The sequence below is a fragment of the Diadema antillarum genome, unplaced genomic scaffold (assembly GCF_040938485.1).
Source record: "Diadema antillarum isolate AM-2024a unplaced genomic scaffold, OU_Dant_1.0 scf00000097, whole genome shotgun sequence".
NCBI lineage: Eukaryota > Metazoa > Echinodermata > Echinoidea > Diadematoida > Diadematidae > Diadema > Diadema antillarum.
The window spans coordinates 1362045-1385752 of record NW_027270986.1 but is presented as its reverse complement, the minus strand read 5'-3'; the positions used below and the strand labels follow the sequence as shown (position 1 = coordinate 1385752).

The following is a 23708-nucleotide window of genomic DNA, read 5'->3' as shown; positions in this document are numbered from 1 at the left end:
GGCAGGTGGTCCGACACCAAGGGAGGGTCGACTTGAGATCTACCATGGGGGTGAGTGGGGGACAATTTGCGACGATTTGAGCTGGCTCACGAAAGACGCCTGGGTGGCCTGTAGTCAGCTCGGCTTTGACGGCGTCACGTTAGCATTAACAGCCAGCGCAGAGGGACTGGACGAAAGGCCTAACCACCTCTCAGATGTTGCTTGCACTGGATACGAATCCCAGATCGAAGATTGTTCCCACAGTAGGTGGGGCAGCACCTGTTCCAGTGGACGTGCGGCAAAAATTCAATGCAGCGGCGGTCAGTATGGTACGTGCAAATGTGCTGAATGCAGTTGGCCGGATACATAAAAGGTAGCATTTGCTTGCAAGCAAATTAAAGAGTGTGTACAGTTCTGGTTGAGGTGAGGATTTAGCTTTTAACGTTATGCGAGATATTCAGAAACCGCTCTGAGATGTCAAAGAGCATGCAATTCTAAGGGGTATCAAAAGTTTATTTGATGAAAATCGGTTTTGAAGCGGCCGAGATATAATAATGATAATAATATAATGATAAAAATAATGATAATAATAATAATGATAATAATAATAATGATAATAATAAGGTCTTATATACCCAGGGTAGCCTCTTCAGTGTTGCCACTGCTCTACCAGAGGGCCCTGCTATTATTATTACCCTAGCGTTGCCAGGTACCCATTTATACACCTGGGTCGAAAGGGACACAAAAACAAGGTGAAACAATGAGATCCTAATATTTAAGCCAATATCATAGAAAATATTTTTGCTTTCACACATTTCGTAGAGATTAAAGGATGTGTACAGTTCTGGTCGAGGTGAGGATTTAGTTTTTAACATTTTGTGAGATATTCAGAAACCACTCTATGAGATGTCAAAGAGCATGCAATTCTAAGGGGTATCAAAAGTTTATTTGATGAAAATCGGTTTTGAAATGGCTGAGATATCCAAAAATCAGTTTTAAAAAAAAGAGATCCTAATAAAAGGCATGGCCTCTCGCCTTTTTATTATCCTCACTTTTTTGGATATCTCAGCCATTTGAAAACCAATTTTCATCAAATAAACGTTGAATCCTTCTAAGAATTACATGCTCTTTCATATTTCATAAGTGGTTTCTCATTACCTCACTTATGAATGTTAAAAACATGAATCTCCACCTGAACCAGTACTGTACAGTCCCTTTAATGCACAAACACAAGCTTGTCAAGCAAAAAATCAAGTTCAAGCAATTCCTTAAATCCATAATGCAAAACCTTTGCTTGCCCAGCACAAGCAATTGCTTGCGTTTTCAACAAAAGGGACGCCACGCCTATGTGCGAATACAGGAACAAAAGGCATGTGTGACAGCATTATTATTTGAAAGGGCGTGTGAGGGCAGAACCATTTACGGACACAGCAGAAGAGCTATGAAATGACATTCATATATGCACATTATCATCACTGCTTATTGTAATTCGGATCTTCCAGGTCGGACTTGGAGAGAGGTCTCCTTGCTCTCCAGAGATTGCAGTACGGATGTCAGACATCCTACCTGTTTCTCATCACATTTTGCGTGCTAATCACTGGACATTCCTGTTGTCGGAACGAAGAAATTTCTGACACATCTTAGGAGGAATTTTTTGTATTTATAACACTAATGTAAAAGTCTGGTCTTTCTTTTATGAATATGATTATAAACGAAAGGAGTAAAGTAAACGCTAAGGCTCGTTTTACACAGCTTGAAAATCGTAAGCAATTGCTAGCAATGTCAAGCAAATGGACAAAAACCATGGAGCTCCAATTTTCGCACGGAATATGTCGTTACGAAATTGGTCATTTCGTCGACAAAATGACCGTTTCGTTAACAAAATGTTCATTTAGTTGCAAAATGTCGTCATTTCGTTACAAAAATAATAATTTCATCGACGAAATGACTGATTTCGTGACAAAGTATTCCATGTGACACTTGGCGCTCCATGGTTTTTGTCCCTAGCTTAAACCATGGTTTCATTAATTGTACCACCTTCGTGAATTCTGGCCAAAGAGAGTGGTATAAGTTTCATCAGTTAAATCTGACAAAAGAATAAGTCTAAGCTGTGGTTATGTCATGAACAACCGAGCAGCCATGATGGTCGAGGACACTGCATGCAACACACGAACTCACATGACTGCACGTTTCACAAGAAAAAGATTTAAATCTCCTTTCGATTAACTTATGCAGCTGAAGAATACGACGTTCGTCTGGTGGACGGGCCATCGCCACAGGCTGGTCGGGTCGAGATCTTCCATGATAACTCGTGGGGCACGATCTGCGACGACACTTGGTCGTCAACCGAGGCCGAAGTTGTCTGCGATCAGCTGGGCTACGACGATGTCGATGTGGTTTTGGAGTACTTCGGAACTGGTGATGGCGCTATTCATGTCAGCAGCTTGTCGTGTGGCGGGTACGAGTATACGTTGGCCAATTGCCTGTACGTCAATTTTGGCAGCACTGGCTGCGACCACGCCGAGGATGTTGGGGTTCGCTGCAAGTTTGACTCTGATGGTATGTCTTAGTACGACTCAAAACTGTTAATAAAGTAGGCCAGCCAGAGCCCCATTACTTTTTCATACCATAAGTATACTGAAATAAGTCTGATCAAAAGAAAAACTGAGAAAATAATTTATGAAAACCTTTTAAGAAGTAATTAGGTGTGCTTAATGAGGATGAATCCCATTACAAAACACACTTGGAGCTGGACACGCTTTTTTTAATTCAGGAGGATTACATTTTTTGTTTTAGGAAGAAATTTCTCTCTCTCTCTTTCTTGGAGCGGCATTAAAAGATAGGACAACATGCGAGTGGAGCTTCTAGCACATTGTACGTGGCATGACATTGGAAAGGTTTCCACGCACTGTCTTTTTCTTTTGCATGTTTACTTGTTTGTTGCATTTTATCCTTATTTCTAAACAAAAGTAGAACTCGTTGGCTAAGTTTCGCCTTGAGATAACAGGAAGCACAGCTACAATCCACTGCCATGCAGAGCCATGTGCTGTAGGGAAAGATATCTTACCTGCCATCTTGTCAATGAGCACATGAGAAAAGCATGGATTTCGTTCCCCATGTAAAGCCAAACACATAGCAACTGTGTGGTGAACACGGTATAAAGTATATTGAGGTTACCCGTACGTGTGTTGTTTTTAAACTATCATGTCCAGACCTCATCAATTACTTATATGTATACTATGTACATTCCGACTGTTTCAAACGGAAATAAATTCAGATCAATTTAGCTTTGTTGCTTGCTGTTTCCCATTTCTAGGATACTCTGGACTTTCAACGTGGGTGATAGTAGCAATCGTGCTTAGCTCGCTGGTAGTCTTCTCTTCCATGGTCACTTGTGTCGCGGTTTTAATCGGAAAGATGACAAGACCACGGCATCCTACTGCAGGAGTAGCAGCATTTACTGTCAGCGGCACAGTGTATCCCAACGGCACCATTACAACAGCGCCCTCAGTGACTCTGAATCCGGCTAATCCTCAAATGCTAATCCATCCTCAACCGGCAGGTAATCAGCAATTGTCCGGTTATCCGCATTCCGCAGGTTATCCACAGTCGGGAAGCTATCCACAATCAGCGAGTCTTACGCAGCCACCTCCGAACTACGATTCTACGGTAGATCCTGCGGCTGACTGCGAAAAAGCCCCTATTGGCAACGGGACAACCGATAACTTCGACGGCTGAAAACCCACATGCAGCAGACGCTGGAAACTTGAAAAGCGTAGTCTTCTGTCCACGGGCATTCTGCTTTTTTTTCCAGTTTGCCCGCTCTGCCTGTCACATGATGACGTAGGCCTGCTTTGGAGGAACTGCGTTTGCTGTCGGGTCTCAAGCATTTCTAATAACAGTTTCTTCTCCCAGCCAGGATCAAGTACATGCCCATAAAAACAATACACCTTTCTTTGATTGCCCATCAATTTCTTTACACAAGGGACTTTAAAAACCGTCGACTTGTAGTTGCTTACTTTGATACAAGCATACATAGTGGCCTCGTAAAACAAGATTATTGATTAGTTGCAAAGTGCATGAGTATTCTTTTATGTTTTACTTGAATTTTGTGTCAATAAAAGGGTTTTACAGGTCAAGAAAGACGAGATGATGGCATCACCACCACAAGTTTGCAATTATGTGTGAGCATAAAATCAAACAGAAAAAAAGAACTTTTCAAAACGTGTTTCCTGCACATCATAACATACTAAATTTATTGAAAAACGATGTAACAATGATGAACCTGTAATACAGAAGAGGTGTTCGTAGGTGCGGAATTAGTGACAAGTATACCGTATGTCCCCCCCCCCCCCCCCAAAAAAAAAAAAGAAAATACAACGGTACCCTCCGCAACTATAATTTTAAAAACAGTGAATCAATCCAAATACAATTTCAGGCTATGAAGCTATTACTCATTGCCCTCATCTGACAGAAAATCCCATTCGATTTGCTTAGTGGTAAAAAAAAAAGAAAAATGAGGAATTTTGTAGAGCATATCAGGAATCTCTTCCCTCCAAGTTCTGGCTATTGTGTTCACACATTAATATGCAGCTCCAAGAGCATCCAAGTGCTAAACTTGGAAGAATCAGACTCATGACATGCTTTACAACAATCCAGATTTCTCTGTGACCGCTTTGTGCATATCATTATGTTTTAAAACCCTGAAGTAGCATTTAGACGGTTAAATCATATTGGGTGTTATCAATGCGAAAATCCGATTGTATTTTTTTTTTTTTTGGGGGGGGGGGCGGTCATACTGTATTACTATTTATCAAGTACTTAAAGGCATTATTCACTTTTTGCAGATGAAACAAAAATCCAGCTCTAGTGCCTCAGAATACAGTAGTTGTAAAATGTGAGTTCAGGATATTTACAACCAATGCAAAACATATTAATCAGTACAGTTGACGTTAAAGTATTGTTTTTACAAAATGTGGACAATAGTCATAGTGAAATTGTCTCTAGAATAAATCGTCTACTGTTATGGTTTATCTTGTTTATTGAGAAAAATAGCGATATCTCCTTTCTATTTTAGGTTTTATCGCGAAATTATTATGACGTAGGATGTTTGGTGATACAACTGACCTACATACATGCATCAAAATGTGATGACTCGAACATTATATTTGAATCACTGCTCCCAATGGTAAAGAGTACATCTAATGTTAAAACAATAAAGAAAGTTGGAAAGTGGTGACATCAACTCCTTACCCTCTCTAGGTATTTTGATCCTAATCCAGATTACTGACTTATGAGAAAGTGGAAATTATTCATTTCTAACATCTCTTTGACCGATTTAATGAAAGTTTTATTCTGTTATTCTTCTTCGGAAATTAACATACAATCGAGTGAAGCTGTGAATTAAGCATTTGTGATATAGAGCTTCCTTGTAGTTTCAAGTAAAATATACTTTGAAATTGTTTCGTAGACACAAACTTTTGCTCTCGTTTGTTTAAAGCAATGCATAACTGATTCTTGTGTGTGTGTGTGTGCGTACGCGGCTTTTATCCATATTTTTGTTATTGATTCTTGCAGTGTGTGTAAATGCATATTATTGTATACGCGTGAAAGCGCAATAAAAAAATTGTTGGACTTCAAAGCTTGAGTATCTCTCTCTCTCTCTCTCTCTCTCTCTCATTCTCTCCTAGAATATCCAACAAAGCCACGTAATGATAATTATGCAAGTAATGTACTTCGTTTCAAAATGTAGTCTGAAATCACTAATGCACTTTCCTAGTGATTATTACAAGTGTCATCATTATCATAATTGCACATTATGACGATCATTCGGTGATCAATAATTTTTATACACAATGAGCAATTGCAAGAAATCACTACTATGTCAAAGTATTGCGTTAGTTGAGTTGGCTGAATTCTTGAGTATGTGTATTATATTATATACTATAATAGATAAATTTGATTTGCTACTTTCAATACAGGAAATACACCTTTAAAACATTGTATGTTATATGTTAATATTAGTAAAGGTAGATATACAAATGTCAATGCGTCTGCATATAAAGAAACGGAAATCTTGAAAGGAAATCGTTTATTGAGGTAAACTATTGCGTTTGTAAAAATGTGGAAACTTTGTGAGTACGAACATCAAGAATGTATAATAAATTAGCTTTCTATACTTATACATCATGTGTGATTGGTGTCTTAGTTTATGATATGAGCATTCACTCCTGGTGTGAGGTTCTGCGTGATCATGTGCACGTATAGATTTGTCTGGGTAATGGGTATAGTGTTAAAAAATGCTACACTGTAAAAACATCGGTGTTAGATTTAACACCACGGGTGTTAAATCTAATACCGATCAAACTTCAATAAAGGACCACACCCACAGGTGTTGAAAATGCACTGTGATGGTGTTGAAAAGTGTTCACCTGACACTTCGTGGTGTTAATTTGACACTGTACCTGGTGTTATTTTGACACTGTACTGGTGTTAATTCAAAAATGACACCACATGGTGTTGATTTGATATTTGTTGGTGTTAATATCAATGGTTTAACACCCGTCCAGATTTAATAAAGGACCACACCAGCTGGTGTTACTTTGGTGTAAATTTATTTTCACATTTTTTTCAAAAATCTAAAATTGTAATGTAAAATTCTTGATCGTCTTGTTTAAATTAAAAATCAACAAGAAGTGCAGTTACTAAGAAACTCTTCAAAAAACAGTTTAAAATTTGGAAATGACACCCGGAGGTGTTAATTTAACACCATAAATGAGCACCGAAAATTTAACACCAGTTCGGTGTTCACTATTTAACACCGGACTTTTTGCAGTGTACATTTGAACTGGGGCGAGTTACACATTACACCGGACCATATCAATGACATCAATCACTGATGCTCTTTGAAACTGGGAAATCACTGGTGAAATGAGTGCAATGAGAAAAGCATGCTGTAATCAGAATAAACGGAATCAGACCTTTCTATTCGTCAATGTTTGCTCTCAATTTTGATTGATTGAATCGTTTCTTTATTCAAGAAAATGTACAATAATACCAGGTAAATTATCCGTTTAGGTAATTGCAGGCATACATCAAAAATTGCAAATCAGAATGTTAAAGAAATATACTACAGATGACATCTGTGAAATCAATGCGCCAATGTGAACAATGATATTTAACATTTTCAATCATTATAACAATTGTTTCAATAATTATTATATAAACCAAAAGAATATGTGTATTCATATAAACATGCAAACTTTAAAGCATTTCAAAGTAGCCGTCTGCCATAGTGTGTAATACATAGAGATGTGATTTATTCAATGTATGGACACTCATTATAAATCTCATGGCAGGTAACAGATACCGGACAGGAACTTTGTACTCAGGACGGACCAATATAGTCGGTCGTCTGCATCTTTTAACTGATTTCATTTTATACATAATCAAAAACTTCATCAGATTTTCCACTGAAAAATATCTGTATATATATATATATATATATATATATATATATAATATAATATAATATATATATATATATATATGAAGAGTTTGTTCGCAAAAACCGATAAGTCCATTTTTGAAGATTTTGAAGTACGGTCTCTGTTACAAAGTACAAAATAGTACCTTTTAAATGATATATTGATCACTTCATATAAAGATACATTTTTGAAGTTATGGTCAAAAGAAGCAAAAATTTTCTTATTATTCTCTTTATTTTTCTTGACCTTTAATCGCAAATATCTCCATTTGGCAAATATGGACTTATCGGTTTTTGCAAACAAACTCTTCATATATTATATATATATAGAATATATATATAGATATATATATATATATATATATATATATATATATGTATGTATATTCTATTATGTGTGTATATGTATATATATATATATATATAGTGTGTAAAAACAAAAACTAGCTTGATCTTGATTATGTAAAAAAAAAAAAAATGTTTTCGACTGGAAATTAATGCATTTATCTAGAACGAGTTTCGATTGTCATGGGTCTATGCCTGAATCATCCTCAAATAGTGTTTCGGCTATGACACCTGTCCTGCACCTTAGATCATACAATGGCATATTTGTGCCGAATGTATGCAGTGATATACAATAGACTTTAAAATATATTATTATTTTCTACATGATCTGATGATGATGGGAGCGTCATTCGTGCAACGCAGGAATTCCATTTCTGCGGCTCTACGTTTTCGGTGTACAGTCTCTATTATTAGGTGATCCGAGTATCCTTCGGATCACCTATTGTATCTGTACGGATTCTTTATTTATTTCTGGACAAAAGTTGTGCAGCGATTAGCTCAGAAAGTGCTACTCCTATTAATTTCAAAATTATACCATATATGTATCATGTCACAAAGACGACAGATCTAATAAAATCATAGTGATCAGTCGACCGTGACGTCACTATGACGTCATTATATGAAAACACATTCTCATTCATATCTCATTAATGGAATGGAATTTTTCAATGAAATTTACGTCACATATATTTCAAGTCAAGCGGATTGTACCCATATTTTCAAAAATCATCTCTACCTTAAGACGTGCGCGTACGCGCGCGTTGAAATATTTGTATGCTCCAATCGAGCTCAAAATATTTTTGCATCCGTTTCAGACCATTTGCAGCATTTTTTGAAAAATTGAAAAAAATTGGACGGACGCGTACGCGCGCGCGCATATACGCACGCACAGCTCATATACAATATAAATTTAACGGTTTTTCACACGGATCTTATGTTTGAGATGTCAAGGAATAATTCTACCAAGTTTCAAGTCAATCCGACTCAATATGACGTCATACGGGCCCGTCAAATTTGAAATTCCGCGCGCGCGTCAATGGCGATATACAGTTCAACTATGCCAAAAAATCGCCAATTTTAAATCCGATTTTACTCGTCAGGATGGACGGTGACCCCCCATTTTCTTTACATATTCTGAAAGCTGATGAATTGTACATGTCATTTCATGCGGTGGCAATGCTGGCAAAATGATTAAAAGATATCAAATTTCTTAATAAAGTAAAAAAAGCAAATTTTCAAAATGACGTCATCAAATTTCAAATTCATTCGAGCGTATCTCACTAGTCCTTTGTCAATTTTCACCCAGATTTCATTATGTTGTAGCTTATTTAATGTTCTTTCAAACATAAAATTACAATATTTTGATTGGATAACGGTATCACCTCGTAAAAATGGATTGAAAGTAACCTTGTCAAATTTGACCAGTTTACGTGTTATCTCTATGGGAGTGCAGGTTTTCTGGAAATGAAAATTGACATGACTATCTTTATCGAGCACTAGCTCACTTACCCTTCGGTAAATTTCTCCCAGATTTTGATATGTTGTAGCTGAGACTTTACGCTACCGCTAGTGTGCCCTTCGTTTTTTCAGACGATGTCGGGATCACGTCAAAAATTTTGGTTGAAATTCAGGCTTATCTTCGATGTATTGAGATATTTCTTTCTTTCTGCAACTTTCTTTGCAATAACTCAAGAAAAACACGCCCTATCACTTCTATATTTTGCACATGTTTAGTTCATGTCACCAACATTATTTAATAAAATAACAACTACTTGATCGGACACCATCTTGGGTATGTAAATTAGGGTCAAAGGTCGTAAGTGTTTCATTCTGTATCTTAGTGAATACATGTCCTATCTTTCCCATATTTTGCACAGGCAAAGACCATGATACACGGATCATTTCACAAAATAACTACTTTTTGCTCAGATGCCATCTTGTCTGTGCAAATTGGGGTCAAAGGTCATATGTTCTTCTTTCTGTATCTTCGTTATGACGTGTTATCTCTATGGGAGGGAATTTTTTTTAATGTGAAAATTGACATGATTGTCTTTATCGAGCACTAGCTCACTTACCCTTTCGGTGAATTTCTCCCAGATTTTAATATGTTGTAGCCGAGACTTTGCGCTATCGTTAAAATTCTCTTTGTTTTTCATACGATGTTGGGATCACGTTAAAAAACTTGGTTGAAATTAAAGCTTATCTTCGATGTATTGAGATATTTCTTTCTTTCTGCAACTTTCTTTGCAACAACTTAAGAAAAACAGCCCCTATCACCCCCATGTTTTGCACATGTTTAGTTCATGTCACGTACATTATTTCATAAAATAACAACTACTTGATCGGACAACATCTTGGGTATGGAAATCAGGGTCAAAGGTCATAAATTTTTCATCCTGTATCTTGGTGAATACCTGTCCTATCTTTCCCATATTTTGCACACTCAAAGACCATGTTACAAGAATCATTTCACAAAATAACTACTTTTTGCTCAGATGCCATCTTGGGAGTGCAAAGTGGGGTCAAAGGTCATATGTACCTCTTTTTCTATCTTCGTGATGACGTTTTATCTCTATGAGAGGGAACATTTCTAGATGTGAAAATTGACATGGTTGTCTTTATCGAGCACTAGCTCACTTACCCTTCGTTGAATTTGTCTCAGATTTTAATATGTTGTAGCGAAGACTTTGCGCTATCGTATGTATGCCTTCGTTTTTTCATACAATGTCGGGATCATGTTAAAAAACTTGGTTGAAATTAAAGCTTATCTTCGATGTATTGAGATATTTCTTTCTTTCTACAACTTTCTTTGCAATAACTCAAGAAAAACAGCCTCTATCACCCCCATATTTTGCACATGTTTAGTTCATGTCATGTTCATTATTTCATAAAATTGTAACTACTTGATCGGACAACATCTTGGGTATGTAAATTAGGGTCAAAGGTCATAAATGTTTCATCTTGTATCTTGGTGAATACCTGTCCTATCTTTCCCATATTTTGCTCACGTATAAACGATGTCGCAAGAATCATTTCACAAAATAAACTCTTTTTCGTCAGATGCCATCTTGGGAGTGTAAAGGTGGGTCAAAGGTCATATGTATTTGTTGCTGTATCTTTGTTATCTAGTGTATACAGAATTTAGTACCAAAGATGGCAGATATGACTCCCTTTTCTAAATGAGAATCCAGACATCACACGGCCAATGTCTCTAAACACAGATGAAACCTGTATGGTCATGCCTATTGCGATCAGGACTGGAATCATTGATTACAAAAAATCGGATCACCTTAATTTGTCAGTAATGACAAATTACAATCTCTAGTTAGAATTGACTTTCTGAACATGTTGAACAGAGGACAAGTCTGTCTTAATGGTTGATAATTATCTTCCTGTGTCGTTTTCGTGAAGAATAATCGAACGGTATGATATCTACCGCCTTATAGATTATGATACAAGAAATAGTAAATCGCCTTACTGATTACGCAGTAATTTTCAATATCGTAATGTATGACAAAACCCGAGGACACACGTTGACCAGCTTACCGATAAGGGCAGACTCGATGGTTCTGAAGAGAAGTTTGTATTGGCTTGGAGGGCAAAAATATCTCTGACGCTAGTGTCAATAAATCTAGAACACGCTGTTTGCAGACATTTTATGGCCCCTGAAACTGGTCTGTAGAAATTTGTTTTCAAATACACGTACATCAACAATTTCAGGCAACAATCCAAAAGCGGACATGAAGTAACCGATGACCGACGTCACCAGAAAAGTACACACACACACACACACACACACACACATATATATATATATATATATATATAAATATATATATATGGGTCAGAATTTTGAACGATGTACAATTGAGCCAAAACAAGGCAAAATTTAAAAAGTAGGAAATTCTCCAAATTATTCATCTTACCTGAACGAGTATAACTCAAGCTTTAATATGAACCCAATTATACTAGGATTTGCCCAGAGGAACAAGTTTTTATTCACCGCTGAAATTTACCATGTCCAGAGCAGCGAACGTCCGTGAGGAATAGTACAGCACATACATTTGAATACCATTTAACATAGTTTGCAAAGATCTGATTCAGTTCAAAATCCTAACAAAATATCTTAAGGGACATGTGTACGTGCTTGCAGAATATTAAGCTTGTACTCTTAACCTGTACGTAATGGTAGACAACTGATGATTTAACTAAATTCGTCGTTTCTGTTGAAATATTGCTCTTCCGCTAAACACTTTCTCCACTTTACGCGCATTTTACAGAAACTCAATATTTTGACCTCTTATTTTACTATCCCATACTTCAATCCCCACTCCCAAATGATAACATACCTTTTTAAGATGTATCTGATCTAGGCAGTCTCTATAACCCAACGAACATAGCATAGTTTTCATCACGGAGGTTCGCATGTAGCTCACGGACGTTCGGAACAAACAAGATGCAGCTCTCCTGAGTTGGAAACGCATTCTACTTACAACAAACAGCAATTTCATGTCGAGAACAAACTCCTCTGCAAAATCCTGAACAGATATTACCAATTCTCAATTACATAAGCTTTTTTATCTTCTCATACTGAGGAATCAAAGAAAACAATTTTTCCATCTCTCGTAAATGAACGTACAAACGTACGTGTAATCTCAGTGACGTAGTCCATCCTTGAGAACGAATATATTTATCAAAATTTGTTTATCATGAAGTAAAGATTCAGGTCCTAAATTTGTTATCTAAAGTCTACAATGCAAAATTTGCTTATAACGAACATGGTCACAGCTAAAATTATGACAAAGAATTAACGTAGAAAGACAACAGAAATGTGCTCCGTTATAGAAATACGTTGTTTAGCTGGGGAGGACAAACGAATATGTTGGGAAGAAATCCCTCTATGTTTGCTCCTTGTGTTACACACAGTTACCGAGGAGAAATTTTGTTATTATATTAGTCAGAAATGATAATAGGTTCGATACTGCGAAGTTTCGTCATAACAAGACACAGTAAAGTCCAAATTACATGGATGGATGTTTGTGACTTCGATATTATACAATATGGTTCGTTATAACAAACATGTTGTAGCGCGTCATTTCGGAGGCTCGTTATTCATACAGTTTGTCAATACGAAAATTGATAGAGTTCGTATTATTATGAAGCTTTTTTATTCGGTAAATGATAGGAATCTCCGAAGGTTAATCGAAAGGTTTATTAATCGGAACATGAAAAATCATGTTCGCTTATCCAAATGTGGAGAAACAAGTTAACAACTACAATCCTTCAAATTTCAAAACCTCATAATAACCGTTTTCACCTAAACGAATATCAGGCCCTTTCCACTTTTAGAAGAACGGACCTAAAGATAATGATCATTAATATTTATTTTTCGAACTAACAAACTTTCGGAATAAGAAAATTTTTAATAACAAACCTCCTTAATTAACTACAAACTTTTTTTTTTCATTTTCGGAATAACAAACCTTTGGACATCGGAGTAACGAATCTTAGGAAGAGCGAACGTATCAAAGTGTAACCTTAAACCTATTCTTGATCATTACTTTTTTTAACATGTGTTTTCAAAGTAAGCACAAAAACACAAACAAATTGACGATCTCTCTGTCTCTTAAATGTAAAATGAAAAAAAAATCTTGGAAAGAATTACAAATGATCATTGCTTTTCATTGATGAGTATAAAACAACACCATGTGATGATAAGCGGATGATTTGTTTGTTTTCATCCGACAATAAACTGCATTATTTTTGTTCGCTTGTGACGGCATTTCGATGAATAAAAAACGTAAACAAACAAAAACTTCTCCAGAGGAATTTGGTACGACGGGAGTGCACTGGCAATTCTTTTCTCTGTGTGTTGGAGCAGCTCGATCCCTTCTCTGTTTCTCAGTCATTTTTATTCAACTGCTTACACGTCCTTTTGAAACTTTTCTATTTTTTCATTCAACACATACCCATTACAGACTTCTTCCGTCATTATCCTGCATGTGATTACGTAGCACTTTTCGGATTTATTTTATTTTGTTTTGTTTTGTTTCTGTTTTCTGTTTGGTCGCAGCATGTACAGGCTATTGAGGGAATGAGAGAAAAATCGTCATGAAGAGAAAAATAAGAATGAATTAAGGCATTTAATATCATGACAATTACAGCGAACGTCCGTTATGGGGGCCAAAACTGGATGTGTTCTGTTTGAGACGGCAGCTACCATACTCAAAAGATAAATACTTGGCGCACCTGTCACTAAAAAGTGGCACTGATCCTCTTTCTCCTACTATGTAATCCATTGACTTATTCTACCAACGAACATCCGTGACCAAAACGTTTTCCTTTTGTTATTACAAGTAAATTGAATGCTGAACATTATTTACTTTTGGGTATGAGCGGCTAGGTGATTTGGTAATGTTTTCAACTAACATTAACTTTATGTGCAGTGATATATTTGTAATTATCAGCAATTTCCTTTCTCGGACAGAACGTCCGTGAGCGAAATTTTCAGAACCTGTAACAGTACAAATTGTCTCCAGATCCTGATTAGAAAGAAATTTAAATGCACAGAAATTACAGATAACGCAAAATTCCATTTTCCTATAACTTTGTTTTCAGTGTTTAGCTGTTTTTGTATAATTAGAGGGAAAACAAGCGTAAAATTGTGAGTAAATTTTCAACTGTTTCTTCATCATGATCACATAACGCCTTAAAAATTCTGAAACTACTGCCCTAAACTCATTGTTTACTTTGTAAAACTTTATTTGTGACTATTGGAGCTAAAAGTTTTAAAGAATACAGGACACTTTTGGGACAAGTTATCCCTATCGAAGGGATTGCATACGTCACGGACGTTCGCTGGAATTGTCACGGACGTTCGTTCTACTGATAAGGTCATGTTCCCGGAAGGATAACTAATCGGCAGAGAGTACCTAGCCTTCCTAACTCTGTCAAAAATTTGAAAAGGTATTGTCAATGCAAATTATAAGACATTTGACATCCTTACAACATATTTATTGCTCAGAGGGGGATCAGGAGGTGAATTTTCAGAGAAAATATTAATTATTTGCTTGGTTTTCCGTGAATTGCATGGTCCAAAAACTGCGGACAAGCCTCAGTCCGCTCCAAAAATAACATACAGCTCCTCGGCTAGAGAGCCAAAGGTAAAATGCACCTTCGTCATCAAAGCAAGATGGTGTCCCACTCGAAAACGTTTTAATCATTACGGACGTTCTTTTTTTCTCGGAGGTTCGTCTAAAAACATAATTTCGGTTCCTATTTGACAAAGGATGGACAGAAACTCAAAACAAACATATTATCGTGTGGCTAGATCTTAGTTGATTACGACTCAGAACAATATCACCAATAGCGTTTAATGGGATACGATCTTTATTCGAAAATAGCGGAAGCACGTCCGTGACGAAAACTGAGTATAATTTTGCATAAAAGAATATTGCGTCCCATGTACAGCCAGCAGACGTACAATTTTTGCAGGATATGTTCATTAGGTGGAACACCAAATTTTCGTATACATTACAGTTGGGACAACAAAGTAGAATTTGCAGCAGCGATAGAAATAAAAGCACCAAGGACGTTCGCCTGTTTAGGACTTTGATATTTCAATTGTTCTCTGTGATTTTATACGTGCTCATATAGTTCTTATAATGTTGTGGTTCATACCCATGATATGTCAGATCCAGAACATGGTCAGATATTAGATGCCACGTATGCTTAAATATGCACATCATTACTTTGAAAAACAAAAATTATTGTGAAAATAGCGTCTTTACCGTATTTTTACGCTTTAAGTCCTTGTCAAATGAAAAATATCAGGCAAAAGTCAACCAAACCATATATTTCCTGAAAGGAAATTTACCAATCTTTGAGATGACATGAAAAAATCTGGTTTCTTAGATCATCCTGGCGTGTTCTAAGGGAAAGAATGTCATGAGGTGCGAAAATGGGCAATTGTACATCGTTCAAAATTCTCACCCATATATATATATATATGTATATATATATAGATATATAGAGATATTATATATATATAATATATGTACATATATCATATATATGACACATATATATATATATATATACAACAGAGAGAGAAAAAGATGTGCTGCTGCCATTGCAAATCTCAAAACTACAATTCTTTGTTGTCTATACCGCATTTATTTCACACTAAAGAAAATGCTTGCTCTTGAGAGTCAGCAATTTTCAAGTATTGTGAGTCGTATCAAAGAGCAAAAAGATTAATTCTCGAATTAGACTTATGATGTCATATATTCATTCAGTTGACTGTATAGCGTTATACTGCATTCTGGATAAATATGAAAATTTGTTATACCTCATGTCAAAATTAGCAAATATAGCGCGAAGATGAAGGAAGATTACACACACACACACACACACACACCCTTACATACACACACACAAAGCTTTTTTGTTCCTATATATGCATTCGTTCCACTTTTGTTTCCTCAGAGTCCGAAGTCCATTTTGCGTAGGGAAATCAAGTACATATAAAAGTATATTTGATGGCTTCGTCAACGTATTATCTTGGTGACATTGGTCCATTACAACTGAGCATCCTCTTGACACTAGTGAAAGAGAACATACAGCCTTCTTACAGAGCATCATTTTACGCTGACCCATCAGCATTCGAGCGGAGCATTTTGACACCGAAATCATGCGGAAATTTGTCACATTTTTCGTTTTGCTAAAAGCAGTCCTTGCTTCTTATGGTAAGTATACGTGGTTGTTGTCTACACTGCGAGCAGGAATGTCCACGATGGTATCTGTAGTAAAGTGGCGTTGTGGGCATAACGCTTTCCATTATCAGTTATCCTGGTAATAACGTCTAGGTCTACCGAACCCTTCGAGAAAAGCAGCGGCATACACAAAACACTTTCTTTGTTTGCATTCAAGTAAATTAAATTTCAATTTATTTCCCATCATCAATTGTGTAATAAGTTTTCCTAACAGCAATTATTTCAAGTTGCTAAAAGATAGAAAAACAGCCACAACGGACGAAGGATTTACTTACGTTTAGGTTGACACACTCGGAGATATAAAGTATGTATGTATGTATGTATGTATGTATGTATGTATTGATCATATATATATTGGATCAATTCAGATATAGCTGAACAACATATGTGCAAGTAATATTTAAGCATGAATAATGGTAAGAAAACATAAAGTATAATCAAACAACGTGTGTACATGCAGGGCGAGGCGTTCCGTGCGGGAATATTTTGTGTGTATAATGTCGTGAGCGTGTTTCATGTCTGTTGAGCATGTAGCGGTGAACTAGACGAATACGTTGGGATTAATATGGGTACTATATGAATACACTTAACTATGTCGTTACATCTCATTCAATTTATATTTCGACTGCAACATGCAATGATAAGCTATGCTACTTGCCATAACACATTATTAAACGCAAAATATCAGAAAAAACATGAGTGAAATAATGCATGATAGACATTTATTATACATGATATTGGCTGAATGTGATAAATCATCATCATTGTTGTTGTTGTTGTTGTTGTTGTTGCAGTTGTTGGTATTGCTTGAAATCTCGGGAGAGCACTTCAATAGTCTTACAGGGTTTCTCAATTTTCTGATGAACATATATCAATTATACTGATATCTTCACTAAAATGTACTGTAATGTACTGTAAACAAATTTCTACAGAAAATGAATTTGATGAATCATGGGAAGGCACTTTGATCTAGGGAAACATGGCACATGAAATGAGTGTCAAGACAATCATCCACAAATTGCATATTGAATCATAATGATTTGCGTTTAAATCGCCAATATAATGCTTGGTAACTTCTTCTCTGCATGTAAATTACACAAATCGTCAAGGAAATGCTTCATACAAAGTGTGTCTATAGTTTGCTTTGAACCTATGAACCTCTAACCAAGCTCCGAGGGTCATAGCATGGAGTAGAGATCCCTTGGGGCAATGATAGCCATAATTTCCCTAGAAACAATCCATATCTGAGTATTTTGGCCAAAAATGCTCTTATCCCACATCATACTGTTCGCATTTAATAGTTATCACATGATCACACCTCTCTCTCTCTCACCCTTAGAGCAGACGATTCTTATGCATAATTATATTATAGCATTCAAGTATATATTATAGCGACGTGCTTTCATGTAAACACGTTTCGATACGAATTTGTGCGCTGCATTTGAAATTATTGTCTTTTTAGAGGGTAACGTTCGTCTCGTTGGTGGACATGTAAGTCATGAGGGGCGAGTCGAGGTTTACCATAACTCCCAGTGGGCTACGGTCTGTAGCGAGGGCTGGGTTCTTCAGAATGCGGCCGTAGTGTGCCGACAGCTCGGCTTCCCAGAGGCCCTGACTGCAACAGACAACGCCTTCTTCGGTGAAGGAAACTCTTCGCAGGCAATCATAAAAGTGGAATTCTGTTTGGGATCCGAGAGCGAGCTTCTGGAGTGCATCCATTCAGAGCTGGATTCCTACTCGTTGTGTGGACACAGTCAGGATGCAGGAGTTGTTTGTAGTGATGGCATAGGTGGGTAGTACAAAATTTACTTCGTTTAAAAAAAAAACCATCATGTTCCTTTCTGGAGTTCCAATTGAACTGGGCACCATTAAGGGAAGAAATGCATTCAAAACAGACAATAAATCAGATCGAATAAGATACTGCAAGAATCAGTACTAGTAGTAATCTGTGCAGAATTGCAAGGATTGCGAAATGAAAATGTCACATAAGCCGGGAATTATTGTTCAAAGATAAACCTTCTGCCTTCAGTTGACAATTATGCTGTCAAAGGTGTTTTAAGACATAAAACATAATTTCGCTGTGGCATGCCTTGATCAAGATTGTATTTTCCAAAGTAGAGACATCACAAAATCGCTTGTGCTGGAGGTGCATCCATACTCTGCTTAATCGTGTGCACGAACGGCATATCAACTCTCTGTAACATTACGATTTTATGTTCGTTCTGATGACTACCAGCTGGGAGAAAGCACATGGAATGTTCCATCCAATTATACAGTATGTCCCTAAAAAAAAAAAAATACAATCGGATGTTTGCATTGATAACTTCCAGTATGATTAAACTGTCTGAATGCTATTTCAGGGTCTAAAAACATAACATCTTACCTATATTTTGCAGAAAACCCCATTCAGATTGGTTAAGACCAGTGGTCACAGAGAAATGTGAATCATTTTGAATCATGTCGTGGATATGATTCTTCCAAGTTTAGCATTTGGATGCTCTTGGAACTGCATATTAATGTGTGAACACAATGGACAGAACTTGGAGGGAAGGGATTCCTGACATGCTCTACAAAATTCTTCATTTCTCTTTGACTACTGAAGCAAATCGGATGGGGTTTTCTGCAAGACGTGGGTAATAAGTTATAGTTTTATACCCTGAAAATGTATTTGAATTGATTCACTATTTTAAAGTCATCATTGCGGAGCGTCCCGTTGTATTTCTTTTTATTTGGGGGGGGGGGGGACATACGGTATAGTGCCTAGAAAAAGTTCAAGGCCTATAGTAGGTTAGAAGATTGGTATGTCCCCAACAATGAAAGTTACGATGTGTAATATCGTACCATCTAAGAATGTTCTACCCATTAGAGAACATGACCAATATACATGATTACGTTTATGCAATCGCTAGCTGTCACTGATGAGTAACTCAATAATGATGCCACGTTCATGTTAATAATGCATGTTATGGTCCTACATAAATCGTACTTTTTGCTGTTTTAGTACAGCATGTACACGATATCTTCATTTTAAAAAAAAAAGTCATCCCTGTTTTTTCTCTCTCCTTCTTTAATCACTAATCGTCTTTCGCCTGACTATCTTTCCCTAGATTTTGAAGGAGAACTTCGGTTGGCTGGCGGGGTGACCCCAAGGCGAGGAAGAGTTGAGATCTACCATGGGGGTGTGTGGGGGACAATTTGCGAAGATGTGCGCTGGCACAGGGCAGAAAATATGGTGGCCTGTCGTCAGCTCGGCTTTGATGGCGTCACTAACGATTTTGTGTCAAGCACATTTGGACTGCAGGAAAGAACTAACCTCCTCTCAGATGTCGATTGCACTGGATACGAATCTCGCATCCAAGATTGCCCTCACAGTATTTGGAGCAGCACCTGTTCCAGTGGACGTGAGGTGCACATCGCATGCAGCGGTGGTCCGTATGGTACGTACAGATGTGAGGAAAATCATTGAGTACGTGCAACTGTTTCTGTTTTTTGTGTTTGTTTCAGCGTGTCAGTGACATACACGTAGAAACAAAATACACACCACACACAGTAGACCATGTACGTGCCTATATGGGCATTATTATTATTATTTTTTTTTACGTAAGGAGAAACCTCTTTATGAAATATAAAGGAACATGTAATTCTAAGAGGAATTCAAAGTTAAATAATTTGGATGATATTGGTTTTGAAATGGCTGATATATCAAAAACAAAGCTATCCTGATAAAATGTGCCTGGGATCCTTTTATTATGATAGCTTTGTTTTACTTTGCTTTGGATATCTCAACCATTTCAAAACAAATTTTGATCAAGTAGACTTTGAATTTCTCTTAGAATTGTATGCTCTTTTTCATAAAGTGGTTTCTAAAGTATCTCGCAAAAAGTTAAAAACGGAATCCTCACCTCAACCAGTGCTTTACCATCCTCTTAAGCTCCTACCATCATGGCGGTCTGATTTCATTTTTTTTTTAGTCCACTTGTGCGTGCTGTGGATATGTACTTGAAAGATCTAAGACACGGCCAAGTTATATTATAATGTCACTTACCAGCCATCACGAAGACGCTATAATGCAACATACAAACTGACACGACTGTACGTTTCACAAAAGGAATATCTTTCAAATGTCCTTCTGCAGCTCAAGAACACGACGTTCGTCTGGTGGACGGGCCATCACCACAGGCTGGTCGGGTCGAGATCTTCCACGAAAACTCATGGGGCACGATCTGCGACAACAGCTGGTCGTCAACCGAGGCCGAAGTCGTATGCCACCAGCTGGGCTACGACGCTGTCGCTGTGCCATTGGAGTATTTCGAACCAAGTGATGGCGCTATTCACGTTAGCAACTTGTCGTGTGCAGGCCGAGAATCTACGTTGGCCGATTGCCTGAACGTCAATTTTGGCAGCACTGGCTGCGACCACACCAAGGACGTTGGGGTTCGCTGCGAGTTTACCTACGGTAGGTTTTTTATACACACCTGTTAATAAATATCTTGGACTAGCCAGAGTCCCATCACTTTTTATACCGAAGATACTCGACAAAATGATAATAAATTATGGAATATCTTTATAACTTCTGGAATATTCCTTTTATATCGTGTGAGGTGCCATTGCAAAGGTTTTTGTCTTACTCTTTTATTCTGACGATGTACTCACTTGAAAATGCTCAAAAAATGGCGCTTTCACCATTTTGCTATCAAACTCTGCATATCTGCCTGCTTTCCTGCGAAACTATTCTTTATGCTATATTATGCTATACACAAATAAAAACGTAACGTATGGAAATAACATCGAACACCTCTACGGCAGAAGTGTGTGCTGGTGAGCACGACTGAGTAGGGCTGCCTTTCCGTGGTCTGTTTTCAAGAATCTATCCTTGTCACAATCATTCGCTCCTTCTTTATATGGCTGTCTTTATTCCAACAATATTCAAATCACTTTGCTTTAAGTATCGATTACCTCCTGATTACATCTGATTACCTCCTTGGCTGTGATCGTGACTGGTTTTGTATGTTCCAGAACGATAAAGATTATCTTAGAGCTCGGAATCAAGTAGCGCTTGTTACTATATCCATTTTCCAGAATGCAAGTTTGTTTTTAAGTGTCAGATAATACCTACTTCATTTTGTGCAAAGATTCCCTACTAGAAAGAACACAGTGTCCCGCAGTGTGAACAGAGTGGGAAATCTCTTCACACTGTTAAATTCAAGCGTTTTAACATTGTGAACACATTGCGAATCATCAATTTACACTGTGAAAAAGAACACAACAATGTGAACTCTCTGTGAAAAAACACTCCACAGTGTGAAATTATCTTCGCATTGTTTAATTCGAGCGTTTTCACAAGGCCGACTATGCAAACACATTATGAAGACACTGTATATTGGACTATTGTTTGGCCATGGAGCTACATTACACAAAAGAAATGATTTTCTTTCTTTTTTTTCTGAAGAGATTCAACGTTAGGAGATGATTTACTCATCATCTGCCACGATTTTAATTCTTTTCGCCAAATTTTTGGAACGGATAATATTTATGTTTTCCACGAGTGATTACATTGAGGTCATCAGCTTTGGTTCTTGTCGTTTTCTATTTTTATAGGTTACTCTGGACTCTCAGCGTGGGAGGTGGTGGGAATAGCGTTTGGCTTGCTGGTATTCTGTTCGGTAGTCTCTTGTGTCGCGGCTCTAATCGTAAAGAAGAAAAAACCATACGGTATCCAGCAGCTGTAGGAGTAGCACCATAAGTACAGTGGCGCGATGTATCCCAACGGCACCCACCACAACAGCGCCCTCTGTGGCTTTGAACCTCACTAATCCTCAGATACCAAACCATTCGCAAACGGCAGCACATCCACAGTCGGCGAATTACCAACAACCACCTCCGAACTACGCTTCTGCGGTGGATCCTGCGACGAAAAGGTTTTTCACCAATAAATTCCACAGTCAAAAATGGACAGCAGACGCAAGCTTTGGGGTGGGGGGGGGGGGGGTGAAAACGGTCTTTCCTCGAGACACCATTCCGTATTTTTCAATTTACACACTCTCATAAGGGACTTTCTTGGTACCAGAGGATGTGCCTTGTTTTTGTTTTTTATGGTTTTAACCTGTTTCGAGGGTGCTAAATGCGAATCTTGATGATGCAAATATTGCATCCTCGAGTGTTTTGAGATTTTCACGATAACCCCAGGCAATTGAAATTCACATTTATCATTTCCTTAGGAATGGTGGAAAACTGAAAAGATTTGATATTCTCATCTTATTTCAAGGCTAAATCGAGAGTGCTGAATTTAAATCTGGAAGAGGTACAGTAACTTTTACATCCATGAGCGTTTTGAGCTATTAAGATGACCGCCAAAGCGGCGACCAAATATCCTGAAGATCTCAAACCCTCAAGGATGCAAGAGTTGCGTTAAACAGATTCGGATTCAGCACCCTCAAAAGACGGCCAAACCATCAAATATCTTCAAATTTTTCATCTTTTAAATGGGAAACATATATAGAAATGTCAATCTTTGGCGGCCATCTTGAATATCTCAAAATCCTCAAAGATGCAAAAGTTCTATCATTCAGATTAGGATTCAGCTCGCTCGAAATAAGTTAAAAGTATATTTTCAATACCAGAATCACATCCTAGCATGCCAGTATCAAGAACGTATCCACAGAGAGGATCTATCACTTGGTCCACTCCTACTTCGTCCAATAGTCATTTAGTCTCAACACACATGGTCTAATCCCGTTTCGTCTACAACCAGTTCGACTAAAGACCATTTAGTCCAATTGCCACTTTAATACGTTCATTGCCTGTTGGTCTACTTTCAGATGGGCTTTGCCCATTTCTTCTAATACTCATAGTTTATTAGACAAAATGGGGAAAAAGTCCAAGGGGAGAAAATTGCAATTAGACCATCTGGTCATTGGCCGAAATGATGATTAGCCAAACTGGGTTTAGACCAAGATTTAGTGTGAAGTGGACCAAACGGGAATTAGACAAAATTGGTAGTAGACTAAATGAGTTTAGCCGTAGTGGCTTCAGTTTCAACTCGATTCTAGGACGCGTGACATTGGACGACAAACTCTGGGATCTTGCGATGGAGCTATGACGTCATAACGATCACGTCTTGAAGT

At 37.5% G+C, this 23708-nt stretch overlaps 1 protein-coding gene across 1 annotated transcript; it reads left to right on the top strand.

Annotated features, from left to right (window-relative positions):
• The first annotated feature begins 16990 nt into the window (after window positions 1–16990).
• Window positions 16991–22313, top strand: LOC139718589 (neurotrypsin-like). The gene is made up of 5 exons (XM_071630055.1): window positions 16991–17000; window positions 18047–18373; window positions 19692–20021; window positions 20720–21040; window positions 22183–22313. Exons 1-5 carry the CDS (start codon window positions 16991–16993, stop codon window positions 22311–22313), a joined length of 1119 nt encoding a protein of 372 aa, XP_071486156.1.
• Window positions 22314–23708: the final 1395 nt, after the last annotated feature.

What these genes read in the sequence shown, in the direction of transcription:
- LOC139718589 (XM_071630055.1), top strand. An exon ending in TGTTTGTAGTGATGGCATAG is followed by an intron (nt 18,374 to 19,691) that starts GTGGGTAGTACA and finishes ATCTTTCCCTAG; the next exon opens with ATTTTGAAGGAGAACTTCGG. An exon ending in TCGCTGCGAGTTTACCTACG is followed by an intron (nt 21,041 to 22,182) that starts GTAGGTTTTTTA and finishes CTATTTTTATAG; the next exon opens with GTTACTCTGGACTCTCAGCG.